Genomic DNA, 16,618 nt, shown 5'->3' on the forward strand with positions numbered 1-16,618 from the left:
TAGCATGTGCAGAGTTATACTGTGTGCTGGAAGTTGTCTTGAGCTTTTATTTATAAACACCTTTTTATTTTATAAACCAAATGAGGGGAAAGCATTAGCCTCATATTGCTGATGAGGAGATAGTGTCCCAGAGAGGTTGAGTGATGGACCTAAGATTACACAGCGAATGCGTGTGTGCATGCCAGGTCACTTCAGTCGTGTCTGACTCTTTGTGACTGTGGCCTGCTAGGCTCCTCTGTCCATGGGATTTTCCAGGCACGAATACTGGAGTGGGTAGTCATTTCCTCCTTAAGGGGATTTTTCTGACCCAGGGATCAAACCCATGTCGCCTGCAGCTCCTGCATTGCAGGCAGATTCTTTATCGCTGAGCCAGAGGGGAATCACCTCGAATAAATGGTAGGATTTACTGTCTACCACAATGTGCTTCTTCTTACAACAAATGACATCAGTAATTTCTGTAGGTATGGTGATTAGAAATTCGGACTGAGAGTCTAATAAAGGATTTTTGTCCCAGTAAAACGCTGCAATCTCTAGGCTATGTTCTATTTTGGAATATTTGACATTAGGCCTATTTCACAGGATTCTGGAATAGGGCAGTAGAGCTTTATTGACGAATGTCAGTCTCACCAAATAGCTGAAATTGCGAAAGTGTGTCCTGTTCAGTGCTAAAGACTACGATGTCAAAGACCTGTAGGAAGAGGAACAATTGTTTTATCAGTTCTCTCCATTCTTCAGTGTTCCTTAACCCTCTGTCTGCCTTCAGGAATGCCAGAATTCCCTAGAAAATTCTAGCCCAGTTTTGAAATACACTGCCTTGAGGTTTATCAGTTTGCCTTGAGGTTTTTGTTTTGTTTTTGCCATTGCCTGATTTTGTTTTTACCACAAACCAGTCTCATGTGTAGAATCAGAATCCATTGGCGGTTAGTCAGATGTAGACACTATGTCTCTTTAACATTCAACAGTATTTTCAACAGTATTATCCCTGTGAAGTTATCTTATTCAGTCAGAAACGTGACTTCATTCCAAATTCCTCAAGTAGCCTTCCAGCAACTAAGGACATTATACATAATTTATATCATTCTCCCAAAGTCCCAAGTCCCATCTAACCAGTTTTTCTGGATAGACTTCATTCTGGTGGGGTTTTTGGTTGTTGTTTTTACTTTTAAGACAGTTATGCTTTTTGTGTGTGTATTCAGCTGTCTGTTTAGGAAAGCTGGTATTTTTCAGGAAACTTAGTATTGAAAAATTCCAATATTCTCTATTTTCTATCTTTGTGAATCTTACAGGCCATGTTATTGTTCTTTTGGGAGAGTGAGGTTTGGTTCTGGTTTTACTTTTATTTGGTTTTTGCTTATTAAGGAGCAGAGTAAGTGAAACCTAACAATCTGTTATTCCTCAGTCTTAACCCTTTTCTCTGAGAGCTGATGAGACTTTATGGACATTTTCTGTGTCTTTTATAAATCTAGGTCTTAGCAAGAGATCTTGCAGGGAAAGTTTGATCTTGCCGACACAGACAGCCGAATACACACACAAAAAGCATAAATGTCTTAAAAGTAAAAGCAACAACCAAAAAACCCACCAGAGAAAGATGTAAGTCTTAAAGCCTGAGCACTGGTTGGCTTGCCTTTATCAGTATTTAGAGTGCTCTTACCAAGGGTGGAGGACTCCTAGATGGCACCATGGTAAAGAATCTGCCTGCCCGTGCAGGAGATGTGGGTTCGATCCTTGGGTCAGGAAGATCCTCTGGAATAGGCAATAGCAAGCTTCTCCAGTGTTCTTGCCTGGGAAGTGCTATGGACAGAGGAGCCTGGTGGGCTGCAGTCCACGGGGTCACAAAGAGTCAGACACGACTTAGCACACATGCATTCTACCAGGCATTCTACCAAAACTTCTTTGCTGAACTAGATTGTTCTCTTGGTTTATTTCTACTACTTCTATTGCTCTTAAAACAAGCACGATAATAATTATAATGACCTGATGATTTATCTCTAGTGAGGATTCATAGCACATTTTTTTTTTTAAGGAAGAGACATAGAAGGAAAGAGAAAATACCGATCTACCTTTTTGCCCTAGTCATTGTATTCCAGAAATGGGACGAAGTGGATCGTTTGGTCAGATTTCAGTTTCATGTGAACTTCCTTTTTTCTCCCTTCACTTTCCTCTGCTGAAAGGTGCTTGCTTTCACACATAGAGATGGGAGAGCCAAATGGTGTGTGTGGCAGAAGGATGTTTGAGGAGGAATCTGGAGTGTGTGGGTGGTGTTTCTGTCAGGACACCCTCTTCTAGATGGTTCCATTGACTCCATAAAATGTGTATGCCTGGAAAGAACAGGCAGAAGTAATAAAGACTAGTCTCAGATTCCAAGTGATCTTGGTACAGTCATGTATCATGGTAGTTAGATTTAAGAAGACTATTTCGGACTTGTGTGTGTGTGTGTGTGCGCACGAGCACTGACGCTTTAGAGGGGCAATGATGCAGGAAGTGGGCGTGTTCCTATGGCAGGTGGTGACGGAATTCAATAAACTGCGGTCACAGCCCTGTGCCAAGGGTGCAGATGTTTGAGTGCTGGGCTGGTGAAGTACGAATTTGGCCACATAATATGGGATTAAATTTCTTCTTAATTACCTAAAGAAAGAAACACATTTTAAGTGAGCTAACTTCAGCCCTAACACTTCATTCTCCCGGTAACTTTTGCCACAAACGCTCTGCTCACACATATTTTACGCCACTTCTGATGGGACTCTCATTTATAATAATGATAATAACTACTCTTTATTGAACACTTGCTTTCTGTCAGCCACTATCCTAAGTTCTATATGTATTAGTTCATTTAATCTGGGGATGGGAGCTACTTTTATCACGCTTTTATAGATAAGGAGATTGAGGTTCACACAACTAGCAGAGATTGGAACCTGGAAGTCTGACTACACTGGTTGTACATTTAGTTTTGTTGTTTGTTTACTTAAAATTATTTTTCTTTCTTTTTTATACCATGTTATCTCCATGTTTCTGTAATTGGGGCATATGTTCTATAGACTAAGGCCCCAGATAAAGACAGCTGTGGCTGAAATTATGACCTTAGAAGTTGTTGCCTGTTTTTCAGTGCTTTAATGAAAGACTATTTTTAGTCTTTATTGTAACTTGTGGTTAGAGTTCGCCAGTGTATTTTTTCCAAATGCTCAATTATTCAGTAGGTCTCCTTTTCCCACCTGCCAAGATCTTTATTTTTGAGGTTTTTGCCTTCTGCCATGTCTTGTCCATATTCTTTGAATAAATTGAAAACAGTAAATACTGCTTTTTAAAACCTATTACTCTTAATGTAATTACTCAACGTTTGCCTTTTGACTCACTGATAAGACAGGTACAGTCAGTTACACCAAATGTGTAACTTACACATATGTAACTTACACACTTAGTCAGAAAAGAAAGAATAACAGTTTAAGTAGTGTGGGCAGGTGCATCTTCCCTGGAGCATGTGCCCTGGATTCATGGGCATGAATCCTGTTATCCTTTTAATCGGTTGTTTTTTTAATTTTTTTTAAGTGTGTATCTTTGTTTTTTTAATTGAAGTGTTTCTTTTGTACTGGCGTGTAGCTGATTCACAAGCTGTGGTAGTTTCAGGTGGACAGCAAAGGGACTCAGCCATTCATATATACGTGTGTCCCTTCTCCCCCAGACTCCCCTCCCGTCCAGGCTGCCACATCGCACTGAGCAAAGTTCCCTGTGCTCTACATGGAGCCTTGTTGGCCATCCGTTTTATTTTATTTTTTGGCCATTCGTTTTAAATACAGCAGTGTTAGTTACTGTGAGCCACTCACCGAGTGTTTTTCACTCTGCTGGGTACAAGCCAACAACGTGAAAAAAAAAAAAAAGTAAGCAGTTCCAAGGCTGAAAGAAAACTGGCTGTGCCCTGCTTACTGAAAGAGAATGTGCTGTGCTCTCATGGGGGCTCAGGGCAGTTTCAACCAATGTGCCATTTCTGTCTCAGGTGTTCATGTTGGAAATAAGTCTCTCGTAAGCTGTGACTTCTCTGTATTGAATGCCTGCAAGATGCCAGGCACTACGTTAGGTACTAAAAAGATGAAAATTTAGTTTTGCCCTTCAAATAATTCACAGCTTGACAGTTCACAGACAAGGAAGCGCAACTGTAGGTAATAGGGAGGAAGAGAAGAGTACCACAGAAAGTAAATGGGCAGATGTTTATAATTGCTGTATAAGACAAAATAGTTTGGGTATGATGTTAATTTAAAAAAAAAGGAATCAGTAAGTTTTTCTGAACGTTGTTGTATGTATGGAAATGACTTGCTAAGTCCTCTAGGGGTTAAAAGAACTATATGCAAGAATTTCCGACCTAAAAACTCTCTCATACCTCTGTGTAGTTCTCACGTATGCTAAATCTTGACAGTGTTCACTTGATATCATGCCATTTTTATTGTCCTTACATCATACCTGTTCCCTTTCAGGTTTCTATATATGCTGTCCCAGAAAAGATTGGTCAAGTTCACCATGCCTTGGAAACAACTGTGAAGCTTCTTGACTTTTATCAAAACTACTTTGAAATTCAATACCCGCTAAAGAAATTGGGTAAGAATCAAAGAGTGCCTCCAATTTCATTAGCAATAATAACCTAGATTTGGGTTGCAAATTTTTTTCAGAAAGAACTTTTGCCAAAGTTATTTCAAAGGGAAACCAAGAAACTCTGTGAATTGTTTGCTTTAAGAATTGTTTGTATTTGTTAAGATTATTTAGATTCCATAGATACATTTGAATGTGTAGCTTAAAGCATTTAGAAATTTATGGGACTATTTCAAAGGTGCTGTGTAAGTAGGAATTTGCTTAGGGCTTAACCTGGAGTTGGACTAATTCCAATTTCCTGAGAAATTCCTAATTCAAATAATAATAGGAGTAATGAGAGGCTCAGGAAAGCAAGAGTACTTCAGTGTCATTCAACAGGGTGCTGATTTTAGCTGGAAGAGGGTTGGCCCTGCCTTCTGTCCTCCTTGTTCTAGAAAGTTCTTCACTGTGAAGGAGTTAGATCTCCCTTCTCTTGCTAAGGGACAGAGCAACAGTGACTCTGTAGGTGGTTGATCCGATCTTCTCAGCTGACAGGTAGATAAGGAGCATATGAGCTAGAACGTTTCCTTTCCCTAGGAGTATGTAAAATGAACTTACCGATACAGTGACCTTGCTGATAGACCAGTGGGTAAAATACTTGGGTTTAACTAGGGAGTGCCTTAGATGGAGGAGAGTTGACCACTTCTTTCCTGTTATATCCAGACTTGGTGGCTATTCCAGACTTCGAAGCAGGAGCAATGGAAAACTGGGGTTTGCTCACCTTCCGAGAAGAGACACTTCTGTATGATGGTAATACTTCTTCAGTAGCAGATAGGAAGCTGGTTACTAAAATCATCGCTCACGAGCTGGCCCATCAGGTATCGGCACCCAAGGCTGTTATATCGCACACCTCTGGTCTGTTTCATATCCTGGAGTTTTAGATGCTAATAATAATTCAGCTTTATATTAGAGTATTGCCTTCTTTCATATACAATGGTGCTTTTTTTTTTAACACAAACTTAAAATTTTTGGATGAAGATGTTATCTAATGGTTGTTCTATGATTTTACAGTTTATCAAGCATTTTGACTTCCTTTATCTGTCTTACATTTTATAACTTGGTGGGGAAGAAAGTTTTCCCTGAGCTGCACGCCTCTTCTCCTGGGACTGTAGTAGTCAGGGCTAGGTTTACCGTTTTTTCTCCTGCTAAAAACTGGGTTCTTAATTTGGGAGTGGGAGGGTACTCTGGATGATGTAGAGAAAAGGAAGGAAAATTATATGGGTGCGTGACCCTCACTCTTTCTTCCCCAGTACCTGGTCCCTCTCGTGCCCTCAATGCAGTGCTCATCAGGGTGGGGTGGACTGGGGTGTCGCGACGGTGGGAGGAGGTGGGTGAGAGTGGGGCGTGCTCTGGCCGGTTGGCCGCCTACCTCAGCCACAGCCCCAGCGCACCGGGCCTCGTGAGGACTTCGCGACAGGCTGGCTTATGAAGCGTGTGCGTATTTGCTCTTACAGTTACGCATGTATTCAAACTGTTTTTTAGGGGATCTGCTCCAGGTCTGTTATTCCTGGGGCCGGCCATCACCACAGCAGGAGTGTTTCCTTTGTACTTCTTTACGACTTAGAAGTCATCTTCTTCTGAAGGAGGTTTTTAAGATGTTAATCTTTGAAAATATGCTTTTGTGATTCTCCATAGAGCTTTGTTTCAGTACCTAGTAATCTTGTCATTTTGCTGATGGTTTGAGCCGAGCCCTTGGCCACAGTGACTGAACTACACACTTTTTATTGGCCACGCTTCATTTCAGGGATTTTTGAGATGAATTTTTTTAGGGGTGTCTCATCTTCTTTTTCCTTCTTATTACTTCATGGAAAAAAGCCATTTAAAAGTCTTTCTGATTTTATTTATTTGTATGCATGCCAAATTTCTTAGGGAATGTTGTTTGAATTCTGTTTTGAATCATGTAAATACTCAATGTGGTAACTGAGGAGAAACATGCAGTCCAGGCTCTCTGACTGTAGGAACATCCCTCATACAGACGTTCATTTTTGGGTTGTCATGATGATTGTAGACATGATGGAAAATAATATTACTAACTTGATACTAGAAAGTAGAGGAATTTATCTAGGAAATGTTTTAATGAGGTGACTAAAAACAGTTTTTGTCTACCTACTATACAGCATGTATGTTAAACTGATAAATAAGCCAGTTGTCTTTGTTTGTTTTATGTAAGGTAAAATGTTAAATTTATAATTTTACTTTAAAAGTGAATTTACTCAATGTATAGTTTTACTTTTAAAGTAAATTTATATTACAAATACAATTTATTTGTAAGACTTAAAGTTGAATATAGTTTGCTTTAACTGCACTAAGTATACTTTTAAGTAGTGGTAATCTGGTCATAGGCGATTAATCTGACAATTCGATTATTAGAAAAGTCTTGAGAATGTGAAGTTGGTTAGCTGTTTTTTCTTTCCCCGCAGTGGTTTGGTAACCTGGTGACAATGCAGTGGTGGAATGATCTGTGGCTAAATGAAGGCTTTGCTACATTCATGGAGTATTTCTCTTTGGAAAAAATATTCGGAGAGCTCTCCAGTGTAAGTACACTGTTTGTTAGGCCTCCTGTGAATGCCAGGAAGAAAAATAGTCCAATCATACTGGACATGTATTTTCCATGCATTTGGAGCAATGAAAATATTTCTGGAAAAATACAATAAAACTGACTTGTTACTGATCTCTATACCTCTTGAGATTTGACAGTGAAAATTGTGCTTTTAGTTACTGATGGATTTCAGAAAGCAGAAATAATGTGAAATTATTTTATACTTTGTCATTAAGATGAACATTTTAAATTGCTTTGCTAAATTCTGTGTTTAATAGATGTGGCCCTTCTGCTTTAAGGAATTTAGATAGAGTTGAAAAGCATTTTTTTTAATTTGCAAAACAAAACTTTTTATACTCCTTATAGAGAAGAAATGAAGACATTTTGTAGCAATGCTATTATCACTGTGATCATTCTTACAACAGTGATACACAGTGAGACAAATAATTTGCTCTTTTTAGGTCCAAACCATATTTTGTGCCCGTTTCAAAGCCGTGGAACCCCATTCTGTTACAGAGAGCATGATGATGTTGTTACTGTGTTCTTAGACTCTCCGGAGATGTTTCTTCTCCTTAGAGAGATTTGGACATACTAGGTCCTATATGGGGGGAGGGCATGGCAACCCACTCCAGAATTCTTGCCTGGAGAATCCCCGTGGACAGAGGAGCCTGGCGGGCTACAGTCCATGGGGTTGCAATGAGTCAGACACGACTGAGCGACTAAGCACGCAGCATAGGTCATACATGACAGATATTGCGGAATAATTCAAGCAGTAAATGGAAAAGTATAAGAATCCGTTTCTACTGTAGAATTCTGTGACTTTCTATTAAGCTTCTTGACTGTATGATCCAAAAGTGCTTCAAAAGATGAGTACTCTCAGAGCTTTCAGTTTGAAATTTTTGCGTAGGGCCTATTCAAAGATTTCAAATGGTAAAATGAACTCAGTTTAAGCTAGAATATTAATAAGCAAAGTAATGTAAATCTGGGTATAGGTCTTAATTAAACAAAGAGATATACAGTTTCACCACTTGGTGGTGCCCAGAATGTTTAAAAGCTTTTAGTATATATTCTAGAGGAACTGGTCTGTTGAACTCTCAGACTCCTTTCTGTTTAAGACTTATATTTTACTTAAGAATAGCCTCAGTCAAGGGAAATGTATATTATCTCAATAGAAAAGCTGGATTATGTATGAGCAATCAACTTAAGGAGCAGTTCCTTTTTTTTAATTTAAGATTTTATTTTACAAATATTCACTAGCCATTTCTAAATAATCATTTGAACATCTGGATTTAGCATATGGTCGCTTTAGTAATAAACTCTTAATTTATCCTTGTGTTGTTGTTTAGGGAACACTGATTTTTGTGGAAGTTGTAATTTTATTTTCAAATTTAAGGGATATGCATAAATGTCACATTCTTCCTATATCTTCAACAGATTATTTCTAAAGTTTAGTGAAGCTAGTTGTTTTTTTTTATAATGACCTTAAACAGTAATTAGTCTAATTCCTATCAATAATTACTAAACTTGCCTCTGTCTTTAATACCGTTCACAGTTTCTTTATTCTGTTTCATTTTTTGTAGTATGAAGATTTCTTAGATGCTCGATTTAAAACAATGAGAAAAGATGCGTTGAATTCATCCCATCCAATATCATCATCATCTGTTCAGTCTTCAGAACAGATTGAAGAAATGTTTGATTCTCTTTCCTACTTTAAGGTATTGCCATGCCCAAAAAGTACCTGGAGTGGGTTACAAATTAATTTCATATGTAAGCAAGCTGACTGATTTAGATTATTTTAAAGACTAGACAAGTATTATTTTCAATTTTCCTGTTAATTTTTAAGATGTTTGCTTCTACTTAAATCTTGATCTTAACTTGATCTAGGTTTTTCTTTCTTTCTCTGTCTCTTAAGTTCTCTAACTAGTATTCTGGCTAGTTAACCAGATCTTAGAGTAATAGATCTTTTAAAGTTGGATCACTGTCCGGATCTACAGGTAGAATATGTCCAGGGGAGGCTCTAAGCCTTTGGCTGTGTCGTTCAGGACTGAAGTGTGTTCCAAAGTCAGAATTGCCAAAACAGGTAAACAAAAGGAGATTTTTACGAATCAAAGACTCTATTGTAGAATTAGAAACATAGACTGCAGGTATGGAAGTAAAGCAAAAACAGAAATTTAAAGACCTGATTAGCATCACCGTAAGTCAGAGAAGAGGGGAGGGGGGTATCACATTTGTGTAGGGAAGGAGGGCTGAATGTTATAGCTTACTTGCCTTCTTAGTCTTGCTACCAGATTAAGATCAATAAATTGAATTCCCATCCTGAACAGAGAAGAAGATATACAAAGCATATGGGTTACAGTTCATGTCATCAAGAAATGCAGAGTTTAGGTAGGGAGTACTTGTGAAGCAGTAAGAAAGAATGTGTGCTAAGGGGATGGTACAGAGTATTTTTCCCTGGGATCATGGAGAGAAATTTCTTGGAAGAACATGGAAACTAAATAATAGGAAAAACGTATAGGTAAAGAGCAATGGGAACCATAGAATAGGGCTAGAATGGCTCGATGAGGTCTGCGAAAAAAGAGTCAGTAATACTAATGGGCAGGGAATTTTTGTTTAGGGGGTAAATGCTTGCAGTGGAAGCCACATGTGGGGTAGGGAAAGATGAGAAAGGTACGTCTGAGCTCAGTTGTAGAAGGTCCTGAATGCCATCAGGAATGTGGACTTTTTCTATAATCAGTGGGAAGCTTTAAAAGATTTTTAAATAGAGGAATGGCTTTGAGATTCAAGTGACTAGGAAAATTAACTTGCTTCAGTTTACAAAATAGATTTAAATGGAAAGAAACCTAAAGTCAGGAAATTGCTGCTGAAGTCAAAGCATGAAATGGTGAAAGTTTAGAATTAGGACTGGTAGTGAGAGTGGAAGGAGACTGATGGGTGTGAAAAAGCCCTGGGCAGGGGGATGCTTATAGGACGCAGTGATAGGCCAAAGCAGGTGAAGAAGGAGGCAGAAGTGTTTCCCAGGCTCAAGCCTGACTGGCAGGGAGAATGGTAGTGCTGTTATTAAATGAGGAAATCAGGAGTACAGTCAGCTATATGAAGTATATTCCAATTAGAGCTACTGTTATGGGTTGTGCTTTTTAAAGCCCATACTGGGGCTACCAGTAAAGAAAATTTTACAGCTTGGCAGTTCTTTTCTTACGCAGAACCGTTATTTCAGGATCTCTTGTTATAGAGCTCTTTCTTTGTCTGACCCCCACCCTCCAAACCTAGAATTCAGTGTCTTCTGAGCATGTTGCTTCCATAACATACATTATGCCTGTCCATATGGTAAGTACTTATTTCAGAATTGGGAATCTGGCAAATGTCCCATCCGCAGAACTGAGAAAAATAGTTCACTGGATAATTTACACTGGATGATAGTTCACTGGATAATTGTGTATAAGAAGAAGTGTCAGTGTTTGACAGTAAGTCATGTGTGTGGCAGACATATTCTGTTTGATCTTCATAATCTTTAAGCCTAATTTTGATGCATGTTGCCTTGTGATAATTCAGTCATTTATCAAATTATACAAGTACCAACCACGTACCTGGTGTTTTCCTAGGTACCAGGAAAGAAAGCAGACTATGTTGCTTGTACCATGGAGCTTCCATTTCAGGGGTCGGAGATAGGGACATACATAATACAAATGAATGAAAGATACTGTGTTCGGTGGTTAGTGTGAATATGAAAATGAAGCACAGTAAGGAAAATGAGAATGACAAGGGAAAGGCTGCTTTGTATAAGATGGCTAGGGAAGACCACTGATAAGGTGATATTTGAATAACATCTGGAGGATGTGAGGGAACGAGCCATGTGGACTTCTAGGGGGGAAATGTTCCCCCCAGGGTATAACCAGTGCACAGGGCTTGTGTGCAGACATCAGTTAGCGTAGTAGGCCTGAGACTGCTGTCCCTAGAAAGGCATTATTGTGAGGCTCGACCTTGGCTAATTTCTGGCAAATTGAATTTGGGGAGAGTTCTCACCATTCCCTGATAAGAATGACTCACTGTGCCATCACTGTTTGTGCGAACAGTGTAGTTTAGGGTAAATATCTGCTTTCCTTCTGGGAGTCTGGAATTTTGGTCCTTGCTAGGCAGTAGATTGGAGAAGGTGATGGCACCCCACACCAGTACTCTTGCCTGGAAAACCCCATGGACGGAGGAGCCTGGTGGGCTGCAGTCCATGGGGTCGTGAAGAGTTGGACACAACTGAGCAACTTCAGTTTCACTTTTTACTTTCATACACTGGAGAAGGAAATGCCAATCCACTCCAGTGTTCTTGCCTGGTGAATCCCAGGGACAGGAGAACCTTGTGGGCTGCCGTCTATGGGGTTGCACAGAGTCAGACACGACTGAAGCGACTTAGCAGCAGCAGCAGAAGATACTTGCATGACTAGCCCCCAGTAGAAATCATGGGTACTGAATCTCCAAGGAACTCCCCCAATAGCCAGGATTTCATACATGTTGTCACAACTGGTCGCTTGGAGAATTAAACGCATCCTGCAGAGGACTTTTAGAAGCTTGTACTTGTTCACCCCATGAGACTTTTCCCTTAGCTGATTTAGCTTCATGTCCTTTTCCAGTAATATAAATCATGGTGGTGGATATGACTGTATACTCAGTCCTGGTCCTGTGAGTCCTTCTACCATATCTGGACTTGTTTTGGGGACCCACACAACTTTAGATGAAGATTGGTTGGCGTGTTTAAGCACCAGCAAGGAGCCAGGGTGTCTGGAGAGGAATAAGTGCAAGGGAAAGTAGCAGAGGGAGTGAGAAGGATTATAAGGGGCCAGATCATTGTAGATCATCTTATTAGATTTGATAAGGACCTTGATTTTACACACAGTGGAATGAAAGCCATCTGAAGAGGGGAGTACCACAGTACGATTTATTTATTTATTTTTGGAATAAGTCAGCCTTCAACATCACGTGGAATCAAGGTGACTAGTTAGGAGGTTGCTGTAATAGACCAGCAGCAAGGAAATGGTGGCCTGGACAAAGGTGATAGTAGTGAACGTAATAAGCCGTGTTTGGTTTTGAAATATATTGGGAAGTTTAGTCCAGTAGAATTTGCTAGTGGACTAGATGTCGAGTTAAGAGAGGAGTCAAGGATGACTTCAAAATTTTTGCCTGAAGAGCTGGAAAAATGGAATTTTTATTTGTTGAAATGAGAAGATTATTGGAAGAGTATATTTAGGATAAGAAGGAAAAAGAGGTCAATTTTTGAGTAAATTTAAGGCGCATAAGTGGAAATAGTAGGCATGTAATTGGATATGAGTCTGGAATTGAAGTAAAGCCTGGTTAGATATATAAATTTGGGGGTCATGTAAAACCCCTGTGGTTGAGAAGATCAACAAGAAAGTGACTTTAGAGAAGAAAAGAAGTCTGAAGATAAAATGCCAGGGACACTAAAAGTTAGTCCTTGAGAAGATAAGGAGGATGCAGCAAAAGAGAGAGAGGGACGCCCAGTGCACAGGGGAGGAATGAGGAGTGACGTGCCAAAGCCGAGAGCAGGATGACTTTCACGGAGGAGGGAGTGATCGGTCATATCAAATGCTACTCGTGGGTGAGCCTGAGAATTGACATTGGTTTGACACCGTAAGGCTCACCAGTGGCCTTCATAAAACCGCTGCCAGTGGGTGATGATGGTTGGAAGATGGCTCAAGAGGAAATGGAAACAGAACAAATGAACACGGCAAATGCAGACAGCTCTTTTGAAGAACTGGCTTCCCAAAGGAGAAACAAGAAATACGGTGATAACTGGAGGAGGCGTGAGGTTAAGGAAAGGAAGCACATCTTCTGTTTAAAATAAGAACTGCTGGGTGGTTTTTGTTTTTGTTTTTCCAAATGGAGTGTTGCAGTGTTTTAGTAGAGAGGAAAAGTTAGTGACGCAGAAGAGAGGGGGACTATTGGGAACAACAATGACTATTTAAATTTATAGAACAAGTACCCCTGAAGTGTGATACAAAAACAAGAGAGTAATAAGTATTAAGTTCAATTATCTGTATCTTGTAATCTTGATGACTTAACATTGCTACATTTTTTATCAGAAATTCAGTCATTCAGAATTTTTTTGCATTTGAGTGCCTTCCATGTAGTAGGCATTATTTTAGTCATAGGAGTTGAACTCCTAGCTTCAGTTTTTCCCTAAATTAGCTTACAGTCTAGAAGAGGAAATAAATACATCTCTATAGCAGATGCAGGAGGTGTGATATAAATTGCCTTTGAATGTGGAGGAGGTGGTTGCTGCTTTAAAACTGGGGATGGTGACATGCATCATAATATGGTGTGACCTTAATAGTTCCACGTCTGACTCTGAATTATTAGTGTGTGCTTACAGTGGCACCCCACTCCAGTACTCTTGCCTGGAAAATCCCATGGACGGAGGAGCCTGGTAGGCTACAGTCCATGGGGTCGCTAAGAGTCAGACACGACTGAGCAACTTCACTTTCTCTCTTCACCTTCATGCATTGGAGAAGGAAATGGCAACCCACTCCAGTGTTCTTGCCTGGAGAATCCCAGGGACAGGAGAGCCTGGTGGGCTGCCATCTATGAGGTCGCACAGAGTCGGACACAACTGAAGCAACTTAGCAGCAGCAACTACCTAAATACACACTCATATGTTCCAAACATATTTGAAGTGACTCTGCAAGAAGAAGAGAGATCTTGGATACTTCAGAAACTTGACACCTTAAAACTGGAAATTAATGTACTTTCTAGCAAAGAGACTTTTGAGGGTTCAGCAATGTGCCCATGAAGTCAGCTGGGACTTCAAGCACAGGGGGTAGGGGTGGGGATGCCACAGAAAATTTGGCAAGTTTTAAAGTTAAAAATATATGTATAAACACTTAACTTTTCTCAACATTAACACTGAAACATTGAGTAATGGATAGACTGCACAAAATGGCCTACAGAAGAATTAGTGCACATAGGCATTTTTATTTTTCAACTTCTTTAAAATAATTTTTAAAGAATTAATTCTTTCTAAAATTCTTTAAAATAATTTTTAAGACAATTTGGCCATAGTCCACAACTGGTTACATGAAACAAAATAACAGCAAATTATAACTGGGTTAGTAAAGTGTTCGCTTAGAATGATTGTATTTTGAATTTTAGGTTCTTATTTTGATAGTCTTATTGTATTCTATTATTTTCCTCCATTTTTCACTTTTCTTTTTTCTCATTTTTTGGAATAGGGAGCTTCCCTCCTGTTGATGCTGAAAACTTACCTTAGTGAAGATATATTTCAACATGCCATTATCCTTTACCTGCATAATCATAGCTATACATCCACTCACAGTGATGACCTGTGGGATAGTTTTAATGAGGTAAGTGACCTGGATATTTATTTAGCTCTTGAAGTAAGAAGAGAGGGATTCTTGTATTTTTTTGTCAGGTATGTAAATAAGCTATGGTACCAAGGACAGTTTTTAAGAGAAAGAGGAATGGAATTTAGTGTACAAATGTTTATGGGTAAAAGCACAGAATTAAAAGTCATGAAACGGAAGTACTAAGCTTAATTGCCAAAAAAAAAAAAATGGCATGAGGCCTTATATAAGCACCTTTAGTCTATAGCTAAATCTCTATTCCTACCTTGTAGGAAAGTTCTCTTTTCTAATGTTTTTGCCATTTTTCTACCTTCCATTCATGAATTTTTGGCTCTGTACTTTGCCTTGTGACTCCTCCTGTCTTTGGTGGCCATACACCACTAAAGTGTTACAGATGACATGTCACAGTCTGGCGACCATAGCTGAGCTCTGCCCTCGGATCATTTTGCTGCTTGGATTTGGTTGTGCCTACAGATTCTAACAAGTAGTGTCATTGGTTAGAAGTTACGCTTTGTAACAGTGCCTGAACTCAGCTTGCTCACACGCACACGTGCTGACTGCGTAGACTTTATAAGCCTTTGAATTTGTTACCCTCATCTAGATCAATGGTTTTTCGTGTTTTGGAAGATCACAGACATATCTGAACATTTGATGTAAGTTATAGACATAGTCCCCCCAGATCCACAAAGATGCAAGATGTCGCACACAGTTTCAAAGTTTTCTGGATTCCGGGTGAAGAGCCCTTGCTCTGAAGCTTTTCTGTATGCTCTCTCTGCTTCCTTGCTTTATCAGAGATTTGGTACCTTCTAGTTGTTAACCCTTTTCCCAGAAGATGTATCTTCCCTCCTCTCTCAGTTCTCTTTGAGAAGAAGGATCAGTCCTTATCACCTAAGAGTTGCTTGTAAATGATCGTTTTTCTTCTCATCATGTAGCAACATTTCAGCTGAAAGCCACATTATTTACTCTGTGCTCAATGTATTATCTCCTGCCAGTTAGAATCTATTTCTGCCTTCCTCGCTGACTTCAGCTTTTGCATCATGGTGCTTTCCTGTCCTGACTTAGCCCCTAATATTATCCTCACATGTTTCAGCATCAGCATCAAATTATGCACTGGCCTCTTCATTTCAGTTCTGTTTCAAAGACCCAGAAGTGCCGTGCTTTGGGTCAGTTTTGTTTTCTTCCCAACCCCTTGTCCAGAAAGAGATAGATTAGAGCCATTGAACATGTGAGGTTAGTATCATAGTGCATTTAGAAAGATTTGCTCCATCCTTTTTGGCTTTAAATACGTAGGTGTATGTCAACTGAGGTAAGGCCAGTCGTAGTGGCGTGATATGACCAAAGGATTGTACCATTTCAAGTACTTGATGATTTGAGTTGCTTGCAATTCAAATCCATATGTAATCTAGAAAAATCATTTGAATCATAAATTTAACTCACCTGCTTCAAAAATTGCTTCTTAATCATTGATACCAGATGTCTTAGGGACAGTAAGCTTTAGAGGGCCTGTGCGCCTCTGACACTGGACTCTAGATTTTATAGATCAATTCATGTATTTTGTGGGGAAAGGACTATGTGTCTAGGAAAAATGTTCACCACTGTTTTCTGGAGAGACCTAAAGTCTGGGCAGCCAACCTGTTTATGTTTCACTCCTCTGCAGCGGCTGCCGCTCCCATTCTAAGGCCCTCCCACAGGATGAGCTCTTAAAAAGATGAGCTTTACCATTTGCAACAGGCTTGCCTGGTGGCTCAGATGGTAAAGAATCTGCCTGCAATGCAGGAGACCTGGGTTCGATCCCTGGGTTGGGAAGATTCCCCTGGAGAAGGGAACAGCTGCCCACTCCAGCATTCTGGCCTGGAGAATTCCATCGACTGTACCGTCCATGAGGTTGCAAAGAGTCGGACGTGACTGAGCAACTTTCACTGTCACACCATTTTGTAAAAGCAGAGGGTCTGGGGAATAAAGAGAACTCGGGATCTAGCGGACTAACAGGAATAAAAGTAGTGTTTCTGATTTCTCGCCTATGTATCCTTAGGAAAACCTTCTAAACAGTAGTATTGGGACCTAAAAGAGTGCTTATCCCTTCTCAGGGATTTTAATGTGC

At 39.8% G+C, this 16,618-nt stretch overlaps 1 protein-coding gene across 1 annotated transcript in view; it reads left to right on the plus strand.

Moving 5' to 3' along the window:
• The window catches only part of LNPEP (leucyl and cystinyl aminopeptidase), a 97,468-nt gene that overhangs the window by 58,213 nt on the left and 22,637 nt on the right, over nucleotides 1–16,618 (plus strand). Inside the window, exons 5-9 of the mRNA XM_052643769.1 lie at nucleotides 4,464–4,584; nucleotides 5,278–5,432; nucleotides 7,035–7,148; nucleotides 8,734–8,868; nucleotides 14,386–14,517. Of these exons, the coding sequence (XP_052499729.1) occupies nucleotides 4,464–4,584; nucleotides 5,278–5,432; nucleotides 7,035–7,148; nucleotides 8,734–8,868; nucleotides 14,386–14,517 (657 nt within the window). The remainder of the gene's footprint in view (nucleotides 1–4,463; nucleotides 4,585–5,277; nucleotides 5,433–7,034; nucleotides 7,149–8,733; nucleotides 8,869–14,385; nucleotides 14,518–16,618) is intronic.

The sequence above is a fragment of the Budorcas taxicolor genome, chromosome 7 (genome assembly GCF_023091745.1).
Source record: "Budorcas taxicolor isolate Tak-1 chromosome 7, Takin1.1, whole genome shotgun sequence".
NCBI lineage: Eukaryota > Metazoa > Chordata > Mammalia > Artiodactyla > Bovidae > Budorcas > Budorcas taxicolor.